The following is a 27300-nucleotide window of genomic DNA, read 5'->3' on the forward strand; positions in this document are numbered from 1 at the left end:
GTAATCAGTAACAACGCGCCAATATGCCACATGGTAAAATCATCAATTGCGTGCGCACCGTGACGCACGGAGCGTCTGGAATTGTGTGCGGTTGAACGCGTTGCACATGCTGGCGCTTGCGTTAAAACTGAAAAATTGAATCCAGCTCCCATCGCAGAGAGCAGCAACGACGAAGAGAGAAGGAGAGAGAGAGAGAGCAAGAGAGAGAGAGAGAGAGAGAGAGAGAGAGAGAGAGAGAGAGAGAGAGAGAGAGAGAGAGAGAGAATAAAGACGGAGAACCGAGAGACCGTTCGCCAACGCGCAACTACGACAGCACAGCACAAGTTTAGACGACGCAGTTAAAGAGTTTCTGTACAGCCGTGTAAGTGGCGTGTATGCGTGCGCGTGCCTCCCGTGCGTTAAAATCCTTCGGTCAGTAGCGCGGCAACAATCGTACGTACTACAAGTGCGATATCGATATGAGTAGAAGGTGTAACAACCGCGTGCGAAAAGTTTTTAAAAGTATTGCGCCCTAAGTTTCGCGGGTTTTTTCTCGTTTCTTCTCTTTTTTATCTCCGATTTTGTTTTTTGAATTTTTTTTTTTTTTTTCTCTCTTTCTTATCCAAGTTGTTTAATATTTTTTTTTCTTTCTTCTTTTTTTTGCACTTATTCATTCAACGCGACAAGCTATTCGTCGCAATGTTGCTGCAGCGTTGATTTACGTTGGAGGTGGATGAAAATTTTAAAGGAGACGAGCAAGCGGAACGGAGCAAGGGAGAATAAATAAAAATAGAAAAGAAGAAACAGCAACTCGCGAAACAGCGAACGATGAACGTGCACACCCCGCGCAGCGTGTGAAAGTGGAAAATGAAGTTTCTTAAAGATTGTCCAATCTGAAATTAATAAATAAGTAATTGTAATTGAGAGTGGAGTTTAATCGTGAATAAATTAACGCGTGAGGTAATGTTATGCTTGTAATACGGATTTAAAGCGCAGTGTGACAGTTGTCGTTGTACGTGATCGAATTTCGGAATAATTATCGTATTTAAGCAATGAGGTGAGTTCTTCCTGTAAAATGCGATTGTGTTTTTTTTTTTATATACGACCATGTTTACATATTATTTCGCTTCGCGTGACGTTAATGAAAAATAGCTATTTCACGCATGCGTGTCTGATGGATTATATGTAATATATACTACGCATTTACTAAATATTTTACACGCATTATTATACATATACACACATATGTGTTGTACACAGGTATATATATATACGTACACATGTATACGTATACATGGTATGTGATATCATCGGTATTTAATAAACGGAAAGCGCGAGACGCGCGCGATTTTTACCTTCTTTACCGATCGGAACACCTTTCGCCTGAATCATCTTATTATACAGGTGTAGAAATTTTTTTTAAACAAAGTATGATAATCCCGTGAGACAGAATACTGGGAATTGCAGGGGGAGACGTGAATTGCTATTTTATGAAAATCGGAATCTCGCGACGCGTCGATATTACATGTACGGCTAACTAAAAGAGTCATATCGTAAAGTCGAAGCGGAAGAAAGATCATATTTCACTCGAAATACAGCAACAAGATATACCATAATAACTATGCGTATAAAATTATACGAGATGTTTACATGAATACGGTTCCTCGTGATTTTTCTTTTTTTCTTTCTAATCTGTGATAATGTACCGAATTCGTTGTTTACTTGCAAAAAATTTCCAGACGTGTCCGCCAAGAATGAATCAAACAGAGAAGAAGAAGTAAAAGTAATATAACAATCAGGAATTTCGATAAAAATGTATAACTGCGAATGAAATAATATCCGCAGCGACCTATGAATTTTTCGTATCATTGACCCATCTCGAGGGAATAGAATTATACATGAAAGATGAAAATGATTCGCCGGCACAGCGATGCGAAAGACAACGAGGAAGAATATCGGGAATTCCTCATGACTCGAATACTGCAAAATAACATCACCGGTTCGATATGCAAACGGTTTAGAGACACACACGGCACAGGCATGCATCACGCACACAGAGACACATGAAATGTAACTTTCATACGCCGAGTTGTTATTGTCAAGGACTTGGGAGCGTCGCAAGGTGCATGTCGTTACCTACACAATATTCGCGGTACGCGCACACATCGTTCCTTACACGTACCGTGTGTGCCATGCCTATTTGGTAAGATAATGCGGTCATATACGGAGCGCTGCTAATGTCGTCGACGCGTTAAATACATCCGCATACACGTATACTTATATTGTTGTTAGAATACCTGGTTGTAAAATAATTGTAAACGAGTATAGAAACATACGTGGATGTGTAATGTACACGCGTATTGCGTTATGTGAAACACGAGTTTTCGGACAAACATCCCGTAGCTGCATAATCACATCGCACTTCTTTATTTAGCATATAGTACGCAAAACTGTTCTGTCACGGTGTAAAATGTACGGTATGTGTAGTGCGTACATATATCGAGTGCGTTATTTATAGCCGCGGAGTCGTTTGAGAAGAGTTAACGATTACTCGAATGCCTGTACAGATACATCTAATGCGCCTCGATCGCAAATTGTAATAATCATCTAGACCATACGATTGTACTTTCCATCCCTGCAGTCTACGTTCTTCTTCTTCTTCTTTATTACTATTATTCTTCTTGTTCTTCTCCTTCTGCTTTCGCGTAATAATATCAAGTTTGCACAACACAAACATATTCAGGGTACTTATTGCCGTACTACACGGAGGCGTTTATTCGGGTCAGAGAGTTTAGTTAGTCGCTGCGGATAATTAAAAGCAGCAAAGCAGCGCGCCGCGTGGCCCGCGGGATTATTCCGCGGCTCTCTCTCTTTTATATCTATTTTCAAAGCGAAACTTCGTCGGCGGATTCGCATACGTATTACACGTATGTACGCGTATATATATACACATATATGTATATATATATATATATGCACGTGCGTTGTACCGAGATGTTATATGTATATTAAATCCAAAAGTGTAACGATGAGTAAATAATACGTTACCGGCGAAAACAGCAACAGCAACAACAACAACATCTCAAACCCCCCAAGGATTTTCGTATTTTAATTAATCTCGTTCTCTGTCCCGTTTTCCCGATAACTTTTCGTCTAATATAGAGTCGAAACATGATTTTTCAGTAACGGACGATATGTGTACATATATGCAGGTATATTTTACACACATACTTATGAATTTGATTTCTTTTCTTTTTCTTGTTCTCTCAGTATTAAAACAGTACCCGGCGTATAATGATTCGTTAATTTTGAAATTAGAAACTGTGAGAGAAAATTGCAATGGATATGATCTTGCAAGAGATGTGAAATAACAAAGGAGAAAGAAACAGCTGTCGTGGATTTTATAGCAAAGAAAATGGCATTAGCGTGATCTCAACATTACAAGGTGTCACAGGTAAAATAAAATATGCGCAATCGTGCACCTGTAATATTATTTTAACGAGAACTTTACACAAAAAAAAAAAAAGACAAAGACAAAGTAGAAGAAGAATTTTCTTGCAAAAATAGAAAGTAAAATGAGAGAAAAAAATGGAATAAAAGGAACGCGACAGGAATGACGTATTTGCAAGTATAATATTAAAAACAAAGAGGCAAACGCTAATGAACCGATAATCGTTGTACATACCTGGTGCTTAGAAATGCAACTATTGTACATGCACGTGTAATATTTATATCTTCAATTTGGATAGTATGTAGTTTAAACATATTACGTATAATATGTGTGTATATATATATATATATATATATATCAAGTATACACGTGTATATGCATATGTATTGTATAAAAGCTAGTACTACTAGTTATACTTGAAGTATATGTTCGATATGTGTACAATGTACATATGCATGCGTGTAGTCTATAAAATGAATGTACACGTGAGTGAATGTGTATTGACCAATTTTTGCTTGCGGTTTTAGAAACTATACTTACAGCAGAGATAAGAATTTCCGGTTACACGGTGCGAACTAGTCTTGTTTAAACAATTTTTTTTTTTGCCTGTCATTTCATTTCATTTCATTTCCTTTCATTAATTGGTTTCATTTAATTTCGAACCGCTTATTTTCCGTAGGCGCGCTATGTCTCTCTTTCTCTCTCTCCCTCTCACTTCCGTCTTCGCTCCTTGTTTCTCGCTATCATATCACGTTACGCGTGCGACGAAATGCGCGGAGATACGACCGTATCATTCCGAGTTCCATATACCGGTAGAGTACAGAATAGAGGCGCCTCAATCGCAAGCAGTGGACGTATAAAATATTAACCTACCTAATACGAAGAAAACATACCTGTGTGCCTGTGCAAGTGTAACCTAGAGGACCGCGTCTTCGAACGATCGGAGAAGAGAACGCGCCTGCGACAACAACAAACGAACAAACCAACCGAATAACAATATACCGATGAATGACGGTAAATTAGTCATACAAGGTAACACCTCAAGTATACCTTATTGTGATACCGAGAGTGAAACAATATTATCGAAAATATCGCGACAGAGAAACCTTTCGCATTACAGGGTATTTAAAATAGAAAAGTATAAGAGTAACAAGATTCTTTCGAAATTAGTGAAAATTAATTATGAAAAAACACGCGAGGGACAAGAAAAAAAGAACAATAACAAGGTGAAAAAACTTGTATAACTAAAACGTATCGATACCGCTGATTCGAGCAAAATCTTTCTTCTCTCAATTACACGAAATATAAGAAAAAGTAAAATCAGCTTTCCTACCCTTTTTGATCGTACACGACTTTTCTATAGTAATATATTATATAATATATGGTTTAAAATAATGTGTCACCAATATTACACATATCCATAACTGATCCCGCGCTGCAGCCTATTTAGTTACACGTATTGGCTTCTATATATTTTTGCGGACATTTCAAAAAATGTTTTGCACCGCGTATGCTCACGTGCACTTTGATATGCGTGTGTTTGCATGTATATAAATATGTGTGTGTGGGTGTATACGTATCCAGATATTATAACCGTGAACAAATAAGAAGTTGTTGTTTTTATTATTTCTTTTTACAACTCTTATAATAACTTGCGGGACGACCGACTGCAGCAGCAATTTATGCAAATGGCCTCGTTCGTGTTTTCGACGTTTCTGGTTATACGTATAGTATAGTTTATCCATACACATAAATACTTTTTAACTAGAATAACAATTATGATAATAATAATAAATTCGGTCATAATCCCAATGCAAAAAATTGCTTCACTTGTGCTGCAGTAACAAATGTCACAATAAAATCATGTAGTAAACGTTGTGACTTGTCTCGGTTGTACTTCCAGCCGAGAAAAAAGAAATACATGCAAACATTGATGAAATAAGGTTAAAAATAAAACAGAAAACGTATATATATATATATATATATATATATACTAGCTGACCCGGCCACGCGTTGCTGTGGCTAAAGTTTTTGTTATATTACATTATAGTAAACAATCTAAGAGGAACAATAAGAAAACATCAGTCACGGAGTCCACTATGCTTTTTCACACAGATGGTATTTGTAAAAAAATATGGTGATCTCCTTATTTGACTTTCTACTACTATAACCCTTTAGTACAATGAAATTATTTACTATAAATTTAATTAATTTTATAGCGTCAACAACACGTGGTAATTATGCTGTTAAAATGTAGCTTATATGACACGTTCGTAGATTTACCATAGCAGCGCCATCTATTGATTACTTACTCAACCCAGTCGAAAGGTATCGACATCTGTTAGAATCATTTGGAGTTAACAGATAATTGTGACTGTCAAATAATAACAGACAAATAATTAGCAATAAATTGAAATTGCGACTATAATTTGAGATTTAAACTATCCTATCTCTCAAGTTGGATCGAACTGCACATGGTGTGCGTATTTTATTATAATCGGTTAAGTGGTTTAGGAGTCCATTGAGGACAAACATTGTGACACGAGATTTATATATATTAAGATTAAGATTAAGATATCTTTCTCTGAAAGTTCTTTCTCAACATCGTTTGTCGTCGGAAAAATTATTAATGGAACGTTATTATTTAGTTGTTAATGTCTTGCCTCTTTCTTCAAATCTTCACCTTAACATACAAGACAAGGCCGCGTAAAGAAGACCACCTTGAGAAAAATGAACCCTCGCTAATCATTCGAGCGTATGTATTTAGGGTATGGTAACGGTGCGCATCTTCATATATATATAATAAATATATATAAATTAATACCAATCATTAGAAACAAATGCGACATGCGAAATGTTATACAGAAAGACATATAAAAAGTTTATAACATGTCATATATATATATATATAATATACTAATATACAAATAGACCACAAGTTTTGGAATTTTTTTTTGCATCATGTTTATTCATCACATTTGTTTCTAATGATTGGAATTAATTTATTCGGGACCACGCTCGTGCAATAATTTCCAGCCTTCGCCGATTTTTTCTATCGATAAGTTTGCCCGTCCAATTAAACATTCGAATGTTCCAATAAAATTAAAGGTTAACTCATAAAATGCGGTTTTCAACTCTGAGAGAAAAAAAAAAAAAAACGAAACAAAAATTAGGATTTCAAATGTCGGGTGGTTCTTTTTACACAGAATAGTCTCACGGTAAATAATCTCTATCATACGAAACGTGAATAAAATTTAAAACGTACACGGCATAATGCAGTTAACTTTAATTTTGCCTACTTTTTAAACTGGCTAATATATTACGTAATCAATCAATAGTACAGCTAAGAATTTTTGTTTACTTATGTTTTTTGTTTTTTGTTCACCGAAACTAAACAAACATATCGTGTGTGGAAAATAATGGATCGACAAACAAGTTTTATGGGTAAGCAAATAAATACGCGATAGAATTCGAAATAATATTACAAGCCTGTACATGGTTATAAAAGTACGTAATGTTTGAGAGTAAGCTAAAATTGAAAAATAAAATAATATAAAACAAACGAAACGGATCGTTTTCTTGCGTCTCGACGAAGATAAAGGAAGATTAGAAAACAAAATGGGTAATAAGAAGCACAAAAGGAACAGACGTTTTGCATGTATACGAATTGCGCATTTATACAAATGAATTCACGCCATATGTATATACATATCCAAATAGGCATACATGCATACTGACAAACGTATCCCGCAGCATTTTCTAGCTATACCGAATGTGTGTAAAGTTAAATACAGATCGGAACTCAACGGATATGCTAATTAAAAGGCAAATAACCGAACGGGGAGTAGAAAAAAAGAAAGAAAGAAATATCCTGGATTGATACACTGATTGCGAGAAAACATGTCATTGTAACGCTGAGGAATTTCACGTGAAAATTGTGATGTTAAAAACGATAAATCACATGTAACGAATAACCTAAAAATATGTACGTTATAGCTGGTATTATACTTTCTGCTATGGAATTGAAAAAAACTCACGATGTTCTTTTGCAGTGCCTAAAATCATCCAATATCGATTATTATACACAAACTGGTAGCAATTTATTCAGTAAACTCACAACTTGTGGATCCAATGATTATTCAAATATCGCTATCGGCAGATAAGTGATCGATGAATCTTCTAGAATATTACCGAAGGAAATCTACGTTAGGAGAAAAAAAAATTAAAATTCGACACAGTATCGCAGCGTTTCATTTTTACCAAAATTAACATATTTAACCGGCATGTTCATCGTTTGACCTAATCAGTCGTTTCCGAGTGTCAAATAAAAGCGTTAAAAAAAAAACCTCGGAATAAATAAATTTTTTAGTAGAACCATGATAGTTTTCAGAAGTAATTCTTCACATTTTTTATCCAATGTAACGTTAACGTGTACAATGTATAATACACATTATGATCATTCAGGTACCTGTAACGTTATAAATCATAAAAACGAATGTTTTACTGAATGAAAGATATTATTCACAACTTGTTTTTTTTCTCACAGACTTTCATGGTTCTGCTAAAAATATTATTTACTTCGAGGTTATTTATTTTATATATATACGTATATTATATACGTACGAAACGCTTGCTATTTATACGCTCCGCACAATTATAGTAGAGACGGAGGTGCAGAGTTGTCACGGATGCGGTGGAGGAGTGTCGAGGAGAGAGAAGATGACGTGGATGGGGGGTTAGATGGGTTAACAACCCCGCCTCGCGTCGAGAGAAATTCCGGTGCAACGCGTTAACCGCGAGCTTAAACTCGTCGTCAGACTGCAGTTTGTTTACCTATCTCTGATTTCCAGCTTCCTTTGCCATATCTACATAAATTATACCTAATGTGTACCTGCCCGCTATCTAACTCCAAGATCAAACAAGGCGGGAAGCGAACAGTTGACGTAGAAAAAAAGTGGAGGAGAAAAAGAAAGATAAAGACCATCGCATTAAGGCCACGTAGTACTCCTAGCCTTACCGACCGAGCAAACTCACCCTTTTTCTTCCTAAACGAACGGAACGGGTTCAAATTTCACGTGAGACCATCTTTCATTTATGAAATTATTGTATTTCTCAGTTCTTGTCTATAGCGACATCAATATTGCATGAAAACAGTCTCACGATGTTCATTTTACGGCTTATTCTTGCAGGAATTGTATCTAAAAATATCTCAAAAACGACACATTGTTTTAACGATTTTTAGGATGCCAATAACTTTCCTGCATTCCGCTACAAAAGAGCGATGCACCGTCGAATTTCGAAGTCTTTCCGTTCGTTATTGTATTTAATGTATGAAGAAAACGGGTGAGTTTGCTCGGTCGGTAAGGGTAGGAGTACCGCACGGCCTTAACGTTATACGAGTTCTATAGGCATACGCAAATTTGTATTCGCATTGCGGTGTATCCGTATATAAGTGCATACATCTGGTGTGTATGTATTAATCGCCACTTATTCGCGGGTATATTTTGAGCTTCGAGAACGAATGCGAAATACCGAGGCAATATTCAAAAGCAAACTTATACATTCTTTTCACCGTATGAAAGAAATATAGCAGAAATAATTGAAAAACAATATTGTACACAAGAAACAAAAGAATATCTTCGAATAATATTGATACTCTCGCAACTGCAGCCTGCTGCATACATACGTGTGGAAGAAACACAGAGATCGTGACTTGGATTAAAAGTGTGATATATTAGAGAAGAGATCGTGAATTTTTACGATGTTTTTTAGGCCCGGTACGAATTTTTGATTAAAAACCTCGAAGAACCGATGCTTTTCTTATGGGAAAAAGTAAGGCGTTCTAGGGGTGGGTAAATACCGAGGGAAAATTTTTGAAAAAATCTGATATTTTTTTTGAAATATTTCGAACCAATTTGGGGGTTGTGACCATTAAAATTCGATTTTACTCTTATTAAGGAAAGGTCTAATGTACATACGTAATATATCTAAAACGTGCATACATAATAACCTTATGAGGTTGAATTTACTATTTCTTTCCTCATATCATACTCGTACGCATCGTTGCTTTATAATATTGTGCGCATCAAATCGAGATACGTATGTGTGTATATATTACATATATACATATATATATATATGTATGTTATCGAACAAATTTGACAACGAGTCATAGACCTTGATCGATGAACAATTTAATATTTCCTGTCTCTCTGTATCTCCCTCTCTTTCAATATACATATTGTATGTGTCAGGATGTCCCTTATTTTGACCATTTCGCAATTATTTTGATTTCCTGTTTTTTTTTCTTCCTCTATTTAATTTATAGACTAATCGGAATTAGAAGGAAGATCCAGTCCACTCCGGCACGAATCTTAAAAATTTTGATATGTAAAACGGAATTTTTGAAAAATATTTAAGATTTTTTAATTGTGTCGGTCAAAATATGTTCGATTTTAGAAATTGCAGATAATTAATGTGCATATTCTCAGGGAGAGTTGGCATGGAATACCCCATATATACATACAGATATCGCGTTATCGAAGATAGCGAACATTATTTATCGGAGGCCATTTCAACCACCATTTACGTTGCAACGCATGTTATCTATAATTTCGTTATTATACAATGGCGATGATTAATATTTTTCTAAACAAATACAGCCGCTGCGCCTATCGCGTCCAATTAACCACATCCTGTTTCATGTTTATTGGCTTGCTAACCTGCCCACGCATTGTGAACGCAAATTACACCTACCGAAGTACATGATAGTCACACTGGTCAACGGTGGTTTGTTGCCCTTGATATTTCAGTGGTCTCATTGTTAGTAAGATTTGATGGCAACGACCCTAGGAGTAAGCGCAGTTTTTCGAAATTGGCTCCAGTTACTTGTGTTGTCGTAATTTTCATCCATGAATAAAAAAAAAGCAATGTTTACATGAAGAATGCGATTTTTTTTTTTGATTTTTTTATCAACATCCAAAGTTTGTCAAAAAAATACCACACATCTCGCCAAAAATAAATTTTTTTTTGTCACCTTCATGTTTTTCCGTGAATTTCGGCCTTTGAGAGCGTAAAATTTACTAATAAAATCATGATTATATTATTATAGAAACCATCCTCCTCTTGCAATACTGCAATAATATAACAACTGGAGCCAATCTCATACGATTGCCGTACAACGTGAATGTTACATGCGGAAATCGTTAATAAGACAGACATTTATGTTGACTTATAATAAAAATGTTACCGCGTAAGATCTTTTAGTTTATACGCTACGTGCTATTCATACCGTTGTGCGAATATAATTATTTCTTCCTCTGTATAATGGGACGGTACATTGATTCATACATTCATACGTGTATATAATGGACGCTGAGTGAGTCGACATGATAGGATCTTGTTTACTTATTTATTTATTTATTTATTTATTAAATATATATAATGTATATATATATATATATATACTTTTTCTAACGCCACTACAACTGCTTTATAACGAAACATAGTTTAATTAATAATTGCGATGTACAGCGATGGGAATTTTTCACATTTTCACGACCTTTGCAAAAACAATACTATAATAATACAACATGTTTCTCCTCATATGCAGAAAATGGTTCAATTCGATTAACGACATTCCCCTTTTTATTACCGAAGAGCAGGTATTATACGTATATGTATGTACGCATTAAAGCGTGCACTATGTAATAAAAATGTATATAAAAAATTCCACCGGCTATTTTGTACGAAATTTAATGCTCTACAAAAAAAAATCTCCTGCAAGAATTTCGTTCAATCTAATATTTATCACGTTACCAGCGAAGAACCGTCCTCATATTTTCGTTAACAGTAACAAAGGAAAGATTTTTATAACGTGTAGTTTTAAAGTGATTAACATTATTTTTTTTTTTTTGTTACGTAATTTTTACATCTTTGGTCGTACAGTATACCTTCCACATGTGAATAGTGCACCACACATGTTCACATTAAACGACAACTAGATTATTTACGGAAGTACATAAAACGCGCGGTTCAACATCCGACTCGTATGATAACAAATACCTGCAACGTTTCAAAGATAAGATGCCGGGTATCCTTGACCAAGAAACACTCGTACAATACATACAATATAATATACACTGTGCGTGTGTGTGTGTGTTCGGTACGTATATTTTATGCGGTATACAAATACGCAACGCAATTCCGTCACGTTTGTCTGGCATGCCTTCCGTTATTGTTTGTTATCGTTTTACTACAAATACCTAATACGTTATGTCAGAGATGATAATGCAAGTACATGTAACGTATATCCACTGCCGATCGCAAAACCACTTGAAGACCACGTGCGTATTCGCTAATTATTATTATCCATATTATACCTATACGTATACACGTCAGCTGACACTTGTGTCGCGGCTAGAAAATGCAAATGCAGGGGAACGTTGGGCACGACTTTTTTTTATATTAAACTAGAGGTTGGTTTACTTTGTGAGTTGAATTGAAGTAAGGCAAAAATAGCCTTTTTTTTTCTTAAGATTTAAAAAGACGATATTTTAGACAAAGATCATTTGCTACGGAATACATACATTTTTTCGATCATACATATCGATGGATAACCAATGATTCGTTCAATACAGGTAGAATTAACAGATGCAGTCGTTTCAGGTGAAAAATAAAAAAATTCGTAAAATTTGTCTTTTTTCATTTTTTTTTTTTTTTGTTGTTCAATTCCGACAATATATTGATGCTCATAAACCACGTAAAAAAAAAAAACATTTTTCAACGCATGCACGATTTTCGCGGTTTTTTTGTTACCCGTTAGGCGGGATTTTTTATTACCACATATATATATATACATGTATTAGAAAGAAATTCGAACAATTTTGTTGTTTTCTCTCCTGCTGTATAAAAAAGAGAGAGTGAGAAAAAAACATGGTACTTAATTTTTAACCTCACGGTTGGCGATGAGTTGAGCTTTATTATCGGTTTCCGAAATACCTTCACGACAGAAGCGGTTTGTTTGGTAAACAATCTAATCTGTGGTTAAAATTTTGTCGCTCTGTAGAAACCGTTTGAAAAAAAAAATCAGTATATAATTTATACGTATAAATAAATTAGATACAATCGCATCGGAATCAAAGCGTGTGTAATAAAGTTTGTCGTTTCAATATAAATAATACGAAGTCATCGCGATTTTCAGATTCACGAGCCGTTAATTAATTCCTAGGAAACCGTCTATCGTGTTATTTATTATTACTATAAATTTGTTGTAACTGTATCATAAACACATATTTTATACACGCGCTATAAATATTACATATATCTATATATATTATATATGCATGACTATAATACAAGATTTCAAAACTCTGCCGCCTCAAGGAGAATCCGCGTCGCGTAAAATCGTGTTTCTTCTTCTAGCCTTTGCCTAGCTTATAATAGGTATACGTTATAACTATATATTATATACACCCACACAAACACACGCACACACACATATATATATAACATTTATCCTGCAGTCAGAAAAAAAAAGTAAGAAAAAATGTGTCGCTCATTTGAGCCAATGAAATGCGTTTTGACATTTCAAATGGTTAGAACCGTGTTTATTATTACTATTTTGCAAATGTTACCGCGTAAAAGTTGACCATGGAATCATTTATAAACAGATTTTAAACTACGTACCGCGAAAGAATGAAAAAAAGATTGAAAATATTTTTACACATATTTTGCACAAAATTTGCCAATACTTATCAGATCTGTACGTACTATGTACGTACAATCGTCTAAGACGTATAGCTACGAGAAATTTACAATAATTATTGTGAAATTATGTGTAATTGGCGACAACATTTTGGGAACTATTCTGATTTCACGCGCGGACATGAGAGAAGTTGAGAAAGAAAAAAACAACAGGCATTCGATCGATGAAGTCTCGACGGAAAGTTGTGAAACATTTTACCAAATTTACCCGCATCTTTGTCGAAATGAAGTAGGTATAATATTGTACGAGTATATATGTATATAAGGCACTCCACCCCAAACCGATCTACGTCTGACCCCCACCACCGGTGATTTTATTTATTTTTAAGTATGGTGTAAATTGTAAAAAAAAAAATCATCTGTCACTGAGTTGTGAATTTTTTGAACCACGCGTTTATTTTTCTTACTACCAAAAACACAAAAACCCAATCAATTGGCCTGAAATTTATCTCATAAATTCTTCGTTTAATAGAAAAACGAATTTGGTTTGGAAGTTACAATCAAAACAAGTAATTATAAAGTGAGAAAAATGGAATTAAATATAAATTTGAAAAATAGAAATTTATATTTCATTCCATTTTCTCGAATTTATTTACCTGGTAATATCGATGTTGTCTTCCACGACATAATAATTATAGTTTACACAATGACAGCAAAAAACTGACACGCTCGAACACTTTGACTATATATAGACTCGGTTACGTACACTAGTACATAATATATATATATATATATATATATATATATTATTATTATATATATTATTTCTATATACACGCATGTGAACGTACGTAGATAAATGAAAACGCCGATCAAACGTCCAACGCTTTAGTTTATTTATGTTTGACTGCAACGATCGCTAAACATATCAGATACACGGGCAGGTCATTTATATGCATAAATGCAGGAGCACGTAAAACAATATTTTAATACTACACATGTACTCGAGTTTCGCATGCAGCCATACCTGTAGTTCTATACACTGTAATAATTATGAGAGATATCGTCGCATGCCGACGAGTATATTGTTTAAACAATTTAGGCAGCTGCCGAATTTCCAGCCCGATGCATGTTCCATACACCAGCAACACCAACAACGATCACTGCAATTATTTTATACTCACGCATGCGTGCATCCCGTTTTTCATACATTATTTACATTTTTTCTAAACATAATTTACAGATACGTTTGATAATATTATTCGTTTTATTCTCTTCGAGAGTGATTTATCTTATTCAATTTTTCAATAATGCTCCATCGATCCTATCAATTTTCCTCAAACTTTTCGAATTTCGTTCACGCGTGCAAAGACAATAATGAGTAAACTATCGAACAGTGAAAATATCTGTCACTTATTGCGTATAATACGGGAATATTTCAAGTTAAAAAATTTATGCTTTTGCCACTTTTCAAGTCAATATTAACATTAGTTTCCTCAAAATTGTTCAAACCACCGACCCAGTTTTCACGATTCGAGTTTATTGATGCGTTAAATCATTTATCAATGATCAAACGAAGGAAACCAGAACTAAAAATTAATAAATACATTTATTTTTAACTTTAACCAAGCGATTAAATTATTTTTCTCTTTTGCCAGTTTAATTACACGAAATAAACATGCCGAGTGACTGTTCCGTGCACAATATACGATGTAGATATATAGGTGTGTGCGAATAGCTACGTATGTACGATATTACATGCATATGTTTTTCTCGACCGCGTTTCACGTTTCGCGATTGAGCGTTCGAATTATTGCGTCGCGAACATGTATTTGTCCGTCACGAGTTTGCACCCAAAAATATCCGAGTATCAAGTTTCAACTGGAGGAGGGAGGGTGTATCAGAGACTTATCGGTTAGACTGTCTGGATCAAACGTGTTATTCGCTATGTTGTTTGCGCCAATGATACAAGAACGCGAATAGAGATAATCAAAAAATATTACCCTAATGTGTAATACTAATAATAATTCGTCTCCGGTATCGTTGGCGAAAATAAACGTTGCTTGACAATTTCCAAACGGTTTTTTCCCTAACTTTTGACCCGGCCGTTCATATTAATCTCAGAATCAGTAGGCAATTTCCATGAGCGTTGTTTAAGCTCTCGAACATATACCACGTATCATCTGTTTGTGTATTTGTGATACCCACTCGCGATAATGATGGCCTGCGATGACAAGCGGGGGGGGGGGGGGGGGGGGGGGGGCATGTGGGATATGATCCACACTGCGAGGATATCTACTTACCGAATATCAGACACGTGGCGCCGGCGCGGAAGGTTAAAAAATAATTATAATTAATGTATAATGTATAATGTGTAATATATGTGTGTGACAAAATAAATAAAATAAATGATATATTATTATTTTCCTACTTCGTGTGTTTAATCACATGATATATGCCCGAGTGAATCATATCGATTATATATATTATACATTATTTAATAAATATTAATTAGAAACTTTGTACACGTGCTTAAATATACGGTAAAGCCGAAGTACGGGTTGCGTTGTTAATAACACGGTTAATACGGCGATGTGAAACGACGGTAATTTTAAATTATCATTCGTATAATATTTATTTTTAAATCAAATTTCGTTTCATCCCGCGACATGATCTCGAGGATGGTTGTTATAAGATAATAATTTCATGGAATATAGACGGAGGAAAAAATAGAAAAAAAAAAGAAAAACACATCCACGTATCCGCATGAAATTTTATAAATCGAAGCGCGGTATTAAACTCTCAGCCGCAGTTTTTCTTTCTATTTCTGAACCGCGGACACTCTCTTTTGGACTTCATACGAAAGTCTCTCTCTCTCTCTCTCTCTCTCTCTCTTCTCTTTTCTCTTTTCTACTCTCGCTTTCCTCTTCTCCCTCAAGTTATATTATTAAACTTTATTGTCACCGTTTTATTTTCATCCATACGATATCGCCCGCGAAGAATGCTTGCCCCGCGATCTTTCCGCCCGTACAAAATAATGTCACCGGTTCGGCTCTGTTATATGATCACACTCTCGCACACACACACACACATGTCCGATATGCATTATCGCCCACAATATTATAGAAATGGCTATGGCTAGAGCATAACGAGCTGCGGGAATTCGTTGACAAAGTTAACACACTGTAGCAATTGTTTGTCATGTTGAAATTAGTGACGTTATCGTAACGAATTACATATGATGAGGAAAAATCGTTACTTCACGACTTTGGCGTTGTTTGAAATTCAGTAAACAGTAATGAGACAAGATATATGCAATACTCGTACGTATTTGGAAATCTTTATACAAGCAGTTCCTTCGATCATCGCGAAGCTAAGAACGTTACGATGACGCAACAAACTTCAACATTTTAATTTTTTTACTCTACTTCTTCTTTTTCTCCTGTCCCCATAAATTCATTACATTGTAGCCGATTTTCTACATTTGTCATCGCTGTATAATTTTTGCCTATATTGATCGAACCTGTCACCTCGCATGTGCGTGTACAGTTATTTTTCATTACAACAACTGTATATTTACATTGGAATCGTAAGAAATTTGAAACGTGTTACTTTTCGTACAAGAGGTGTCGCTGTATACGTCGACACTTTTCGTCCAATTTTTAGAACTCGTCATTACACGTGCGAAAAATGTCAACATTGGCCGGGATTAAGGTCGTTGTATGTATATATATATATATATATATATATATATATATATATACACACACACGACATATAATAAAATAGTAGTATATATTATATACAAATATAGCCAGCCCGTGGTGGGGCGGGAACTCAAGGCTTTTGACAAACGGATAAACAGCTGGCATTTTATAAGATGAAAACAGAATAAAAGCAAAACAAACAAACCCAAAATTGCCCGAGCTGTCGACTTGAACATTATTCAGCTACTATACAAATATTCTTGTGTTTTACAAGAACCGCGCGCAAGTAACGGGATGAAGTTTCGATGGGTGTCCGATGCTTACGTATGATAAAATAAATTGCACGAGTGTGGCAAAGCGCGAGAGCTCGTTGGAATTGAAATATCATAGGCAGCAAAAAAAACAATGGTATGTTAAAAAATAAAAAAAAAATGTACGTAAATTTTTGGAACATTTTAAATGCCATACTATATGTTGTAACTCTTATGCGTACAATAATACATATACATTATAGTATAGTTATTATCATTATTATCATTATTGTTGTTGTTGTTGTTGTTGTTATTATTAAACGTCGCATCTACGCACAGCTGTATAATTATTTTTATAATCGGCTGTAGAAAGCATCTTGTAAAATCTTATAAAAAATATAAGATCCAGCTGTTTATCTGTTTGTCAAAAGTCTTGATTATATTATTATACATAATATATCTAGATGGCAAATTTCACTATATTACGTGCGTTTAAGTAGATCGTTTAGAAATTGCTCAATAGGTATGTAGAATGAGCATAGATACATAGAAATTATATACCGACAATCATATCCAGCGTAAACTTCATCTATTAATCGCACTTACATCGTCTCTGTGTTTTATACGTATGATCTGTATGTACGACTCTATTGCCAAATCGGGGTTCAATGGTTAGTAACGTAAACGAAATAAAAACGAAATAATCGTAACGGTGTGAGAAATATGTATATATACATATATATGTGGTGCTATCGGGAGGTTAGGAAACGGATGACGCCAGAGATTGTGGTTGATAGTGATATGGTACTGACAAACTGTTTATTATGAGAGAAATCGAGTTACAAGAATGGGATGGTGTAATAGAAATGTGAAAACAGGGAAAAAGACGAAGCTAGTTGGTAGATGCGTATGGTTACATATATATATATATATATTTGTATATACTAATTATTCAACTTATAATTTTGATGACATTTTTTTGTTCATTTCTTTTTCCGCGCAGCATTCCATGATTACACCGATATAACAGCTAACATCGCTCCTGTTTTCAAATATATAGTCTGCAAGATAGAAATCGCCCGACTTCCCAAGTTTCTTAAATAATCTATGATTTTCTGTTACGTACAATCTATTTACACAGTCTTGCTCTGTTCTTGTTGTATTTTTTTTTTCTCTGTTCTATTCGTCGAGTCAAAGTTGTTTATCGTTGATCTTTTCAATTTCTACAGGTAACGAAGAATTGGCAAAATGTTTCAAAGTCCAGGGCGTGTTTTATGCCTTCTGGCCGTCTGCACGACGCTGCAATTGGGCAATGGTGATCAGTGCTTAACGAGGCCTATATTTGAAAGTAAGTACCTCCGTAAATATATTGCTAATAACGAATCACTGCGTAACAATTGTTATCCGCCAACAACAATAATTTATCGAGAAGATGAAGAAAATGTTATATTTTGACGGATGCGCTTCTCATATCGACGAGGCTGAAGTTACGGTAACGTTATCGTAAGGAAAGTTTGGGGAAAAATAACTATTTTTTTATTTTTACAACGATTTTGAAGTAACTGGGATTGCAAAATATAATTACGCTTTGTTTCGTTACGATTTACTGAATTTTTAATAGTTCCAAATTTGCGAAATACCGGTTTTTCCTCAGCATGAATCGTTACGATAACGTTACTAACTTTACCATGATCATATCTACTACGTATAGGTTACATGGTACGTAACGAGTCGACGAAATTTTTTTGTAAATAAATTCCACGACGGAATGTACGCAATACGTGATATTATAACGAGTGTAATGCCTACTTTAAAAGTTTTTACAAATATATCATACACAAATAATTGGACAATTGCAAGATTTGTTTTCTTCGCATTCCAATTTTTCAAATTCAATTACTACTGCGGATAAAAATTGCCTCCTGCGCGCAGGTATAACAATCATGCGTATAAATAACGTACAGTGTCGTGCTAAAAATTTCAGAGGTAACGGCGAAGCGGATCGTCCAATTGGAAGGAAAAACTTTGGACATCAGATTCGAATTATCGAGACGAGTAACGCAGCGTTTGGTATCCAGAGTAATGAAAATATTCCTAACCGAGGTACTTGGTTACTCGGCCGTTTCGTTAGTGGAAATAGATGATAATTTTAACGCAGAGGAGGTTATTTCGAGACTATCGGACGGCCAACATCCTCAAAGCATGTGAGTCCACGTCAAAAGTAGAAAATTAACAAACGAAAAGTTGAACCGAGATTGAATCCTTGAAGAAAAAAAGTATCGACGTGATATAAAGAGAATAAAGATCTAAAGGTCGTAGTAATCGATACGCGAATTGAAGAATAAAATTTCGTTTCCTGAACATATGTAGCTGTAAAATCATTACACCGTGATGATAATCTCTCGTGAGTCAGAAATACAAATTTTTACTTTAAATAAAACCTTTACATTCAGCCGGACGTACACTTATCCCGTAGAATCACGGTAGATCAGGACAAACGTTAAGGGGGTGCTTTGGTCGGTTTCTACGCTGACGTGTGCATCGTCAAAGAACCTATTTCGAGACCCGATCTCTCATTGTCAGTGTAGCATGTCCTCACGGCGTGATTCCAGAATACCAGAAACAATGGTGAACATGGAAGTGTGGCTTCCAGTGCAATTGGACATGGCATTTTACATGGAGTACTACGACGTTAAGGATTGCGGTTTCGTCGCACCACCGGGCTACTTCGGATGGTTCGTGCCGCGAAAATTGTGGAGATCGGACCGGATGTCAAGCAGCTGGGAGATGTTCGCGAATAACGAGAGAGCGTCAGATTTTCAACCGGATGACGAGATCCTCGAGGAGATAAAAAGGGCGACACTGAAACCGGGATCCGATAACCAGCGCTACTGCACCGAGAAGGACAACTGTCGGGATGGATTTTACGTGCCGGAACGATGCCGGAAAACGAGCAGTGCCGATATAGCGAACACGTCACTCAGCAATAACGAGGTGCGAGATGTGAGGGAGAGTTGCGCCCTGCTGCTGACGAGCGATCCGGACGCGACGGGTTTCGTCAAGGACGACGTAGACCGTCTGAAACTGTACGTCATGGTCGCCTGGGTTGGTCCGCGTTTGAAGAACCTTACCGAATGGATAACGGATCGATACGCGGCCTCTAGATCCAACAGATCGCTGGTCATACTCCACTGGAATCCAAGCGACCTTGTGCCGAGCGATCGGGACTTCGTTTCGGTTGATTTTCCGCGATGCGACTTGAACGGCGAGAGGTGTCCCTACGGTTCGAAGAGGCTGACGAAGCTGGTCTGGGCCAAGCTTGAAAAGATAGCGAAACTCGCTTACCAGACGATAACGAAGGTGTACTTCACCGGTAGCATGTACCAGGAGCTGATCGGCGGTTACAACAACGACACGTCCGAGGAGAAGGTCGCCTGCGATTGGCTTGACAAAAATTTGGAGTGGACGTTGAAGAACTGGAGGTCCGAAGACAGGGACAAGAGCGTCCTCACCATAGGGGGTATCTTTCCGATGACCGGCTCGTCCTACAAGGCTAAATCGATCCTGGTAGCGGCGGACATGGCGAGGGATTCCGTCAACTCCAACAACACTGTCCTCAAGGACTACAGCCTCGAGCTCCTGGCTCGCGACGGACAGTGCAAGTCGGACATGGTCATGAAGTCGTTCATCGACTACATCGTTTACCAGTACAAGACGCTGATCGGGATTCTGGGTCCGGCGTGCTCGGAAACGCTCGAACCACTGATCGGGATCTCGAAGCAGTACAGCACCATGATAGTCAGCTACAGCGCGGAGGGTTCGAGCTTCGACGACAGGGAGAGCTATCCGTACTTCTTCCGCACCATTGGCGAGAACAAGCAGTACAAACACGTCTACCTTCAGCTGTTGAAGAAGATGGGATGGCGAAGGGTAGCCGCTCTGACTGAGGACGGTCAGAAGTACACCGAGTACATATCTCACATGCAGGATTTTCTACAGGAGAACGGAATCACGTTTGTCGACAATGCTAAATACCCGAGGGATAGGGACATCGACGTTATGCGGAGGGTGAGTTTTTACTCCTATGATTATGATTCTTCTTCCTCTTCTTCTTCTTCGATTGTTACGGAAAAATATCATTTTTCACCGTTCATTGTTCGTTTAATATTCTATTATGGTTCGGAAAGAGTGCCGCATCGTGGTAGCGTTTAACTTGCACAGTTGTGATAGCAAAATTCACTTAGGTATACACAATACGATCCGCAGTGGAGAAGCGAGCGAAGAAGAGCGACGGGTATAACAACATTGGTTCGATTGTTCCTCTCATTCTCCGATTCCGAAGATAAATTGTTGTTGTTTGTTACAGTATTTAGATAACCTGAAGAAGAAACGAGCGAGAATTATTATAGCCGACGTTTACGACGAAGTCGCGAGGCAAGTGATGTGCGAGGCTTACAAGTTGGAAATGACCGCCTATCAAGTTAGTATGTCGTTACAATAATGATGAGAATTAGTTTTTACTCTGGGTTTATTTTCACCATTCTTTTTCTCATCCGTCTCCTCAGCCAAACGACGAACCGTCATACGTACGATATTTAAGCATTTGAACAGGATTCACGATGTCGAAGTAGTTGTTATTCCGTTCTCTTTCGTGATATAAAACTATACCTAAGACAGTGCCCATCGATTCTACGGAATACCGTTTTTAGATGAAACGTCGTCGAGCATTCGCAACTAGCTAATTTGATGCTAAAATTATTCCGCAACTCTTGGCAGACTTTCGTTTAGGTATTACACGTGAATACGCGGGTTATAAATCAGGAATATATAATATTGAAACTCTGGAGCCATAACTTTCTCACATCAGCGTTTCATCGTATAAATATTCTTTGGAATTTAGAATTTCACCGGCATTGACTCTGTAAGATCTCCACTAACACGAAGATCAATCGCGATTTCCGCAGGGTTACGTCTGGTTCCTTCCGTTGTGGCTACTGCCGGGTTGGTACGAGACGGAGCGTTACAACGCGGAGGGTGAAACGGTGCCGTGTTCGAACGCAGAAATGGCAGAAGCGGTGAACGGCTACCTGGGAATAACGCACTCCTTCTGGGCTCCGGACGACGAGACGATGCAGGAAAACATAACGGTGAAAGAATGGCGACAGAGTTACGAGGCGAAGTGCCAGGAGCAGAATCTCCTGCCGTCGGATTACGCCGGTTACGCCTACGACGCGACCTGGACCTACGCCTACGCGATGGACCAGCTGCTGGCAGAGAACGAGAGCTACGTCTTCGCTCTTCACCACGAACAAACGGCGAACAGACTCAGGGACATAATAAGCCGAACGGACTTCTACGGAGTGTCGGGACGGATAAAGTTCCTGGGGGGAGCCTCGCGGATATCCGTCGTTGAAATCGTTCAGCACGTCAATAACGAGACGAAGAAAATCGGCCTGTTTCATCCCAACGTATCGGACACTCAGAACGAAGTCGTTGGCGGTCGTTTGGACCTCAACATGTCCGCGATAGTGTGGCTTACCGGGGAAAAACCGAACGACGGATCTTTGAAGCCTGACAAATGCGTGTTTTCCGGTATAGCTGAACTTCTCGACGTGACCTGCGAAGTCGCCATCGTCATCGTAAACATCATCGGTTTCGGTTGTCTCGGGGTTTTGCTGATCGTCGGTTTCGTTATGATCAAGAGAAAGTTAGTATCTTGGTTCCGTTATGTTACTAGTACAATATTTCGTCGAAAGGACCTTGACGACACTTTGATTCACGACCAAACGTTGCGGTCAATTACCGTGCCGTTCATACTTTTCAATACTTTAATGAAAATAAATTATTGATTGCACATTTTTTACAGATACGACGAAAAAGTTCGTCTGCACGAGAGGTACATGAAATCGCTTGGTATCGACTTGCTGCAAACGGACACAGCTGGTCTGGACAAGTGGGAAATACCGCGTGAATGTGTCGTGATAAATCGGAAGCTCGGCGAGGGAGCTTTCGGCACTGTTTACGGAGGCGAAGCTTTCTTTGCGGAAAAGGGATGGCTCGCCGTGGCGGTGAAGACGTTGAAAGTTGGAAGTTCGACCGAAGAGAAATTGGACTTTCTGAGCGAGGTCGAAGTGATGAAGCGTTTCGAGCACAAGAACATCATCAAACTTCTCGGCGTCTGCATTAAATGCGAACCGGTTTACACGGTTATGGAATTCATGCTATACGGCGATTTGAAAACCTATCTCTTGGCCAGGCGGCACCTCGTCAACGATCGCAATTACGAAGAATCCGACGAAATATCTAGCAAAAAATTAACAGCTATGGCTCTCGATGTGGCAAGAGCTCTCAGCTATTTGGCTCAGCTCAAATACGTTCACAGGTACCAATTTCATTCGATTGAATTCAATTATACTCGTTATCAGTTACGTACATCACCCGTTATACCTATCAGAAAATCGAATTACTTCTTTTTTATATGTGAAAATATATCCGTACATATCGTAAGTACACCTCCAATCGAGATTCAGCAAGTTTCCAACGTTAGAAAAAATTATCAAAGATTGCTAGATTTCATTTCTACAAGCAGATGATAACAAATTAACACAATTTTCAAGCCCAAACGATTAGAAAAAAATACATCTATTTGTCCAAAAACTAACGACACAATAGAAATTTTTCAAACCGAAAAATTGGAAAACGTTACCCCAATAATATTATTCAATAGCAATGGGTAGTAATAATACTAATGTTTATAGTAGTCCGGATAATAAACAGGCTGAAAGTGTGTAGTAAAATTGTTTACGCACCGGTATCGACGACGAACTGTTTACTGAGTTATTTTAGATCAGGTTCCCATTAACAACAACGCGAGCTTCGCTCAGTGTATATATATATAAATATAGCGAAACCCGTTGTCGTTAATGGGAACCTGATTTATATGTACGTGCGTGTGTCTGTGTGGGTATGTATATACATATATTTATATATGAATGTGTGTGTATAGAGGTACACAAGTAATTATATATATAGGCAATGCTAGGATTTCTCCACATTATTATACACATGTATGAATAACATGTATAGGTAATGAGACACGCTCGTTGGTTTATTCCAGAGACATAGCATCGCGCAACTGTCTGGTGAATGCTCAGCGTGTGGTAAAATTAGGTGACTTTGGTATGACTAGACCAATGTACGAGAACGACTACTACAAATTCAACAGAAAAGGTAAGCAACAACTGATAACTGACAGTGAAACAGACGAGATTGAAGTTAGTAACGCAAGTTATCGTAACGTAAAATATGGAAAAAATATCACTATCTTCTTATTTTTACAACGACTTTGAAGGAACAAGTATTTCTAAATATGAGTGTCTTTCGTTTTGTTACGGTTTACTGGATTTCAAACAATTCCAAAATCGCGAAGAAACGGTTTTTCCTCAGCACGACTCGTTGCGATAAAGTTAGTAATTTCAACGTTGTGAAATCAGTAATAAAAATACCTATGCTGTAAGAGAGTGAAGTTGGCCCGAAATTCATGAAATTCAAATTTAAGGAATGCTACCGGTGAGATGGATGGCCCCCGAATCTCTGGGACTGGGAATATTCACACCGGCATCCGACGTCTGGTCCTACGGTGTTCTACTCTACGAAATAATAACCTTCGGAAGTTTTCCCTTCCAAGGATTGAGCAACAACGAGGTCCTGGAGCACGTAAAGACGGGAAACACGATAACCATTCCATCGGGAATAAAGGCCCCCCTGTAAGAGATTTAAAAAATACGATATACGGTACAACGAACGACTCGAGACACCCCGTTTGATCCAGCATATATAATATTTGTTTCTTCTTTTTCTCGGTCGGCGTTAAAAGGGAAAACCTTATACGTTCCTGCTGGAAAATCGATCACAAGTTGCGACCAAACGCGCCGGAAATCGTCGATTTCCTCGCGACGAATCCGCGGCTGTTATCGCCGTGCCTCGACGTCCCCTTGGCGAGTGTGCAGCTAGAGCATACGGGTCAGGTCGACATTCAGCTGCCGGAAAAGTTCCGTAAATTTTCCGTATCGATGAGAAGATCCTCGCAGAGCGCGGCTTCGCCGAGAATGGTGGCTACTTCGATCGTGAGTTCCGGAACGCCGCTGATCCGGGGAATCGAAGATGACGACAGGACGACCGGAAGAGGGCGAGAATTGAATCGCGACAGTTTCATAAGCGCGAGATCGTCCGCATTTGGAAACACGGCGCAAACGGCGGGGGAAAGTTCGAGCCCTTTGCTGTCGACGAATAGCGGCGGACTTCCGGTCGTCGATAACTCCGATTCCGATCAGGCATCCAAATACCTCGAACTCCAGCGTTTCGTGAGCGGCGGCGGCGGCGGCGGAAAATCCACGGACACTGGTAATAAAATTTCGGCTAGGTACGTCAACATGCGACCGGGAATGGACGCGGAAATTAACGCCTGCGACGAAAGCTTTGATCGGGGAAACGTTTTCTCGACGATGACAAAGACTCCTGGAGCTCGAGCCAACGGCGACGTTGCCGAGGGGCATGACCCCCTAATTCAACGCGCACCTTTCCTCTGACGTCACAACCGTGTTACGTCACATTGTGTGCGGGATTACGAACCTTCGATTAAACCAGTGAAACGCCTTTTCTTAGCCTAAAATATCCACAGTTGTGTGCGATATACGCAAGGCTTACGAAATGTGCAAACATGTGTATATACGCAGTATAAGGTGCGCGTATCCGTCACGCCGCTAATTACGCCGCTAAGGTGTATTATATTTGACAATTAATTAAGGTACGGTGTTTGACCGGGAAGAAATTGAGGTGTTGCATAACAAGAATGATAAATTAGAATGCGAGTTACCTATGAAACGTGAAAACAATCTGCATCCGAGAAATACTTTTCTTTTTTCACTCTTTGTCGGTATCCGATTACAGGAAACAAGATTTTCCATCAATATGAAGATCACCGAGAACAAAGCTACGATGTTAAATTTCTGTATCCCTCGAAATAATCTTTGTACAAAATCAAATTATTTCAGAGGGTTATTCAACTTCCGAGAAATAACTCTTCCGACTTAAGAGGTTTTGACGAGTGTACAGGTATACAACAATTTTCACAGTATTTATTTACTTGTTTGAGACAAATATTGACCCCTGTAAAATTAGTATCTCAAACCCTTGGTAGAACTTCTTCTTTACGGTCTGGGGAAAAAAAAAGACAGATTTCGAAACGAACTTTTTCAATCCTTTCCTTATTGTATAAAACGATTGCCTCATACTTTGGAAAGGAAAAAATTGCGTCCCGTATTTTTGAAGAAGAATCCTCACTTCGAATTCACAACTTTCGTATCAAGTAATGAACTTTGGCAATACTTTAAACATACTCATATTATGACGGATATAATTATATTGTAGAGATTCAATTTCATCGGGCTAATTGTGCCTGAATGAGAGAAAACGTTGTTCCTTCTCATAACAGTCATCGTATAACATTCCGTAAAGCATATAACAATATAAAATAAGCAATTGTAACGAATAAATTTTGAGAATTGAAGTAGAATTTCAATTCGTGATACGCACGAGGTTTGATTAACGAATTGACTTCCACGAACTTTTTATATTGCTAGTACTTTTCATCTAACAATTGTCCACATTCTTCGCTGACTTGTATCCCCCAACCCCGTTACTTTTATTCATTTCAGAGAGCTTATTATTTATTGCTCACACGTTACATACGAATCATTGTCCATATAATACGCCAATAAACATCAAGTCGGCAAAAATGTGGAAAATTGGATAAACACGCAACTTTGCGACTATACTTATATACTACCTCAATCGTGTGATGTTGATTTACCCACGTGTATATCTATGTTTAAAAAACATGTCTGCTATCGCTGCAGGAGATATTATATTCCCGGAAATGCGTTCGTACTGTAGAAAAAAAAAACCATCCGAATAAACTATGTAACAAAGACTAACGAGAAAATGAATAAGTGTGGAATGAAAGACGGAAACCAAAAAACTCGCTATAAGAACCCTGTGTAATAATAATATTAATGTAAGTGACGAGAATATTTTATTATGGTGTAAAATATACACTATACAATTGAAATGAAAATATTCCAATTTTATTTGTATATAGTGTAATATACGTACAAGTATTTGCGTTACTTTATACGAGAATCAAATA

The 27300-nt window shown here is 37.5% G+C and overlaps 1 protein-coding gene across 7 annotated transcripts; it reads left to right on the forward strand.

Annotated features, from left to right (window-relative positions):
- Window positions 1-344: 344 nt before the first annotated feature.
- Window positions 345-27103, forward strand: LOC124211746 (uncharacterized). Of its 7 annotated transcripts, none has more exons than XM_046611113.2 (11): window positions 349-501; window positions 667-1036; window positions 18323-18441; window positions 19078-19297; window positions 19682-21161; window positions 21460-21573; window positions 22058-22800; window positions 22960-23475; window positions 24211-24323; window positions 24652-24859; window positions 24970-27103. In XM_046611113.2, exons 3-11 carry the CDS (start codon window positions 18342-18344, stop codon window positions 25679-25681), a joined length of 4206 nt encoding a protein of 1401 aa, XP_046467069.1. In that variant the 5' UTR covers window positions 349-501; window positions 667-1036; window positions 18323-18341; the 3' UTR covers window positions 25682-27103. The 7 variants fall into 7 exon arrangements, with proteins under 7 accessions (XP_068989855.1, XP_046467069.1, XP_046467070.1 ...); XM_046611114.2 differs by having other exon boundaries at window positions 728-1036; XM_046611116.2 differs by having other exon boundaries at window positions 349-1036; window positions 19706-21161.
- The last annotated feature ends 197 nt before the right edge of the window (window positions 27104-27300 follow it).

This window comes from Neodiprion pinetum, chromosome 2 (assembly GCF_021155775.2).
Source record: "Neodiprion pinetum isolate iyNeoPine1 chromosome 2, iyNeoPine1.2, whole genome shotgun sequence".
Lineage (NCBI taxonomy): Eukaryota > Metazoa > Arthropoda > Insecta > Hymenoptera > Diprionidae > Neodiprion > Neodiprion pinetum.

Excerpts from the sequence above, each read along its gene's own strand:
- LOC124211746 (XM_046611113.2), top strand. The coding sequence starts at position 18,342 with ATGTTTCAAAGTCCAGGGCGTGTTTTATGCCTTCTGGCCGTCTGCACG. Across the intron at positions 21,162-21,459 it reads ACATCGACGTTATGCGGAGG|TATTTAGATAACCTGAAGAA; the intron begins GTGAGTTTTTAC and ends TGTTTGTTACAG. Across the intron at positions 21,574-22,057 it reads TGGAAATGACCGCCTATCAA|GGTTACGTCTGGTTCCTTCC; the intron begins GTTAGTATGTCG and ends CGATTTCCGCAG.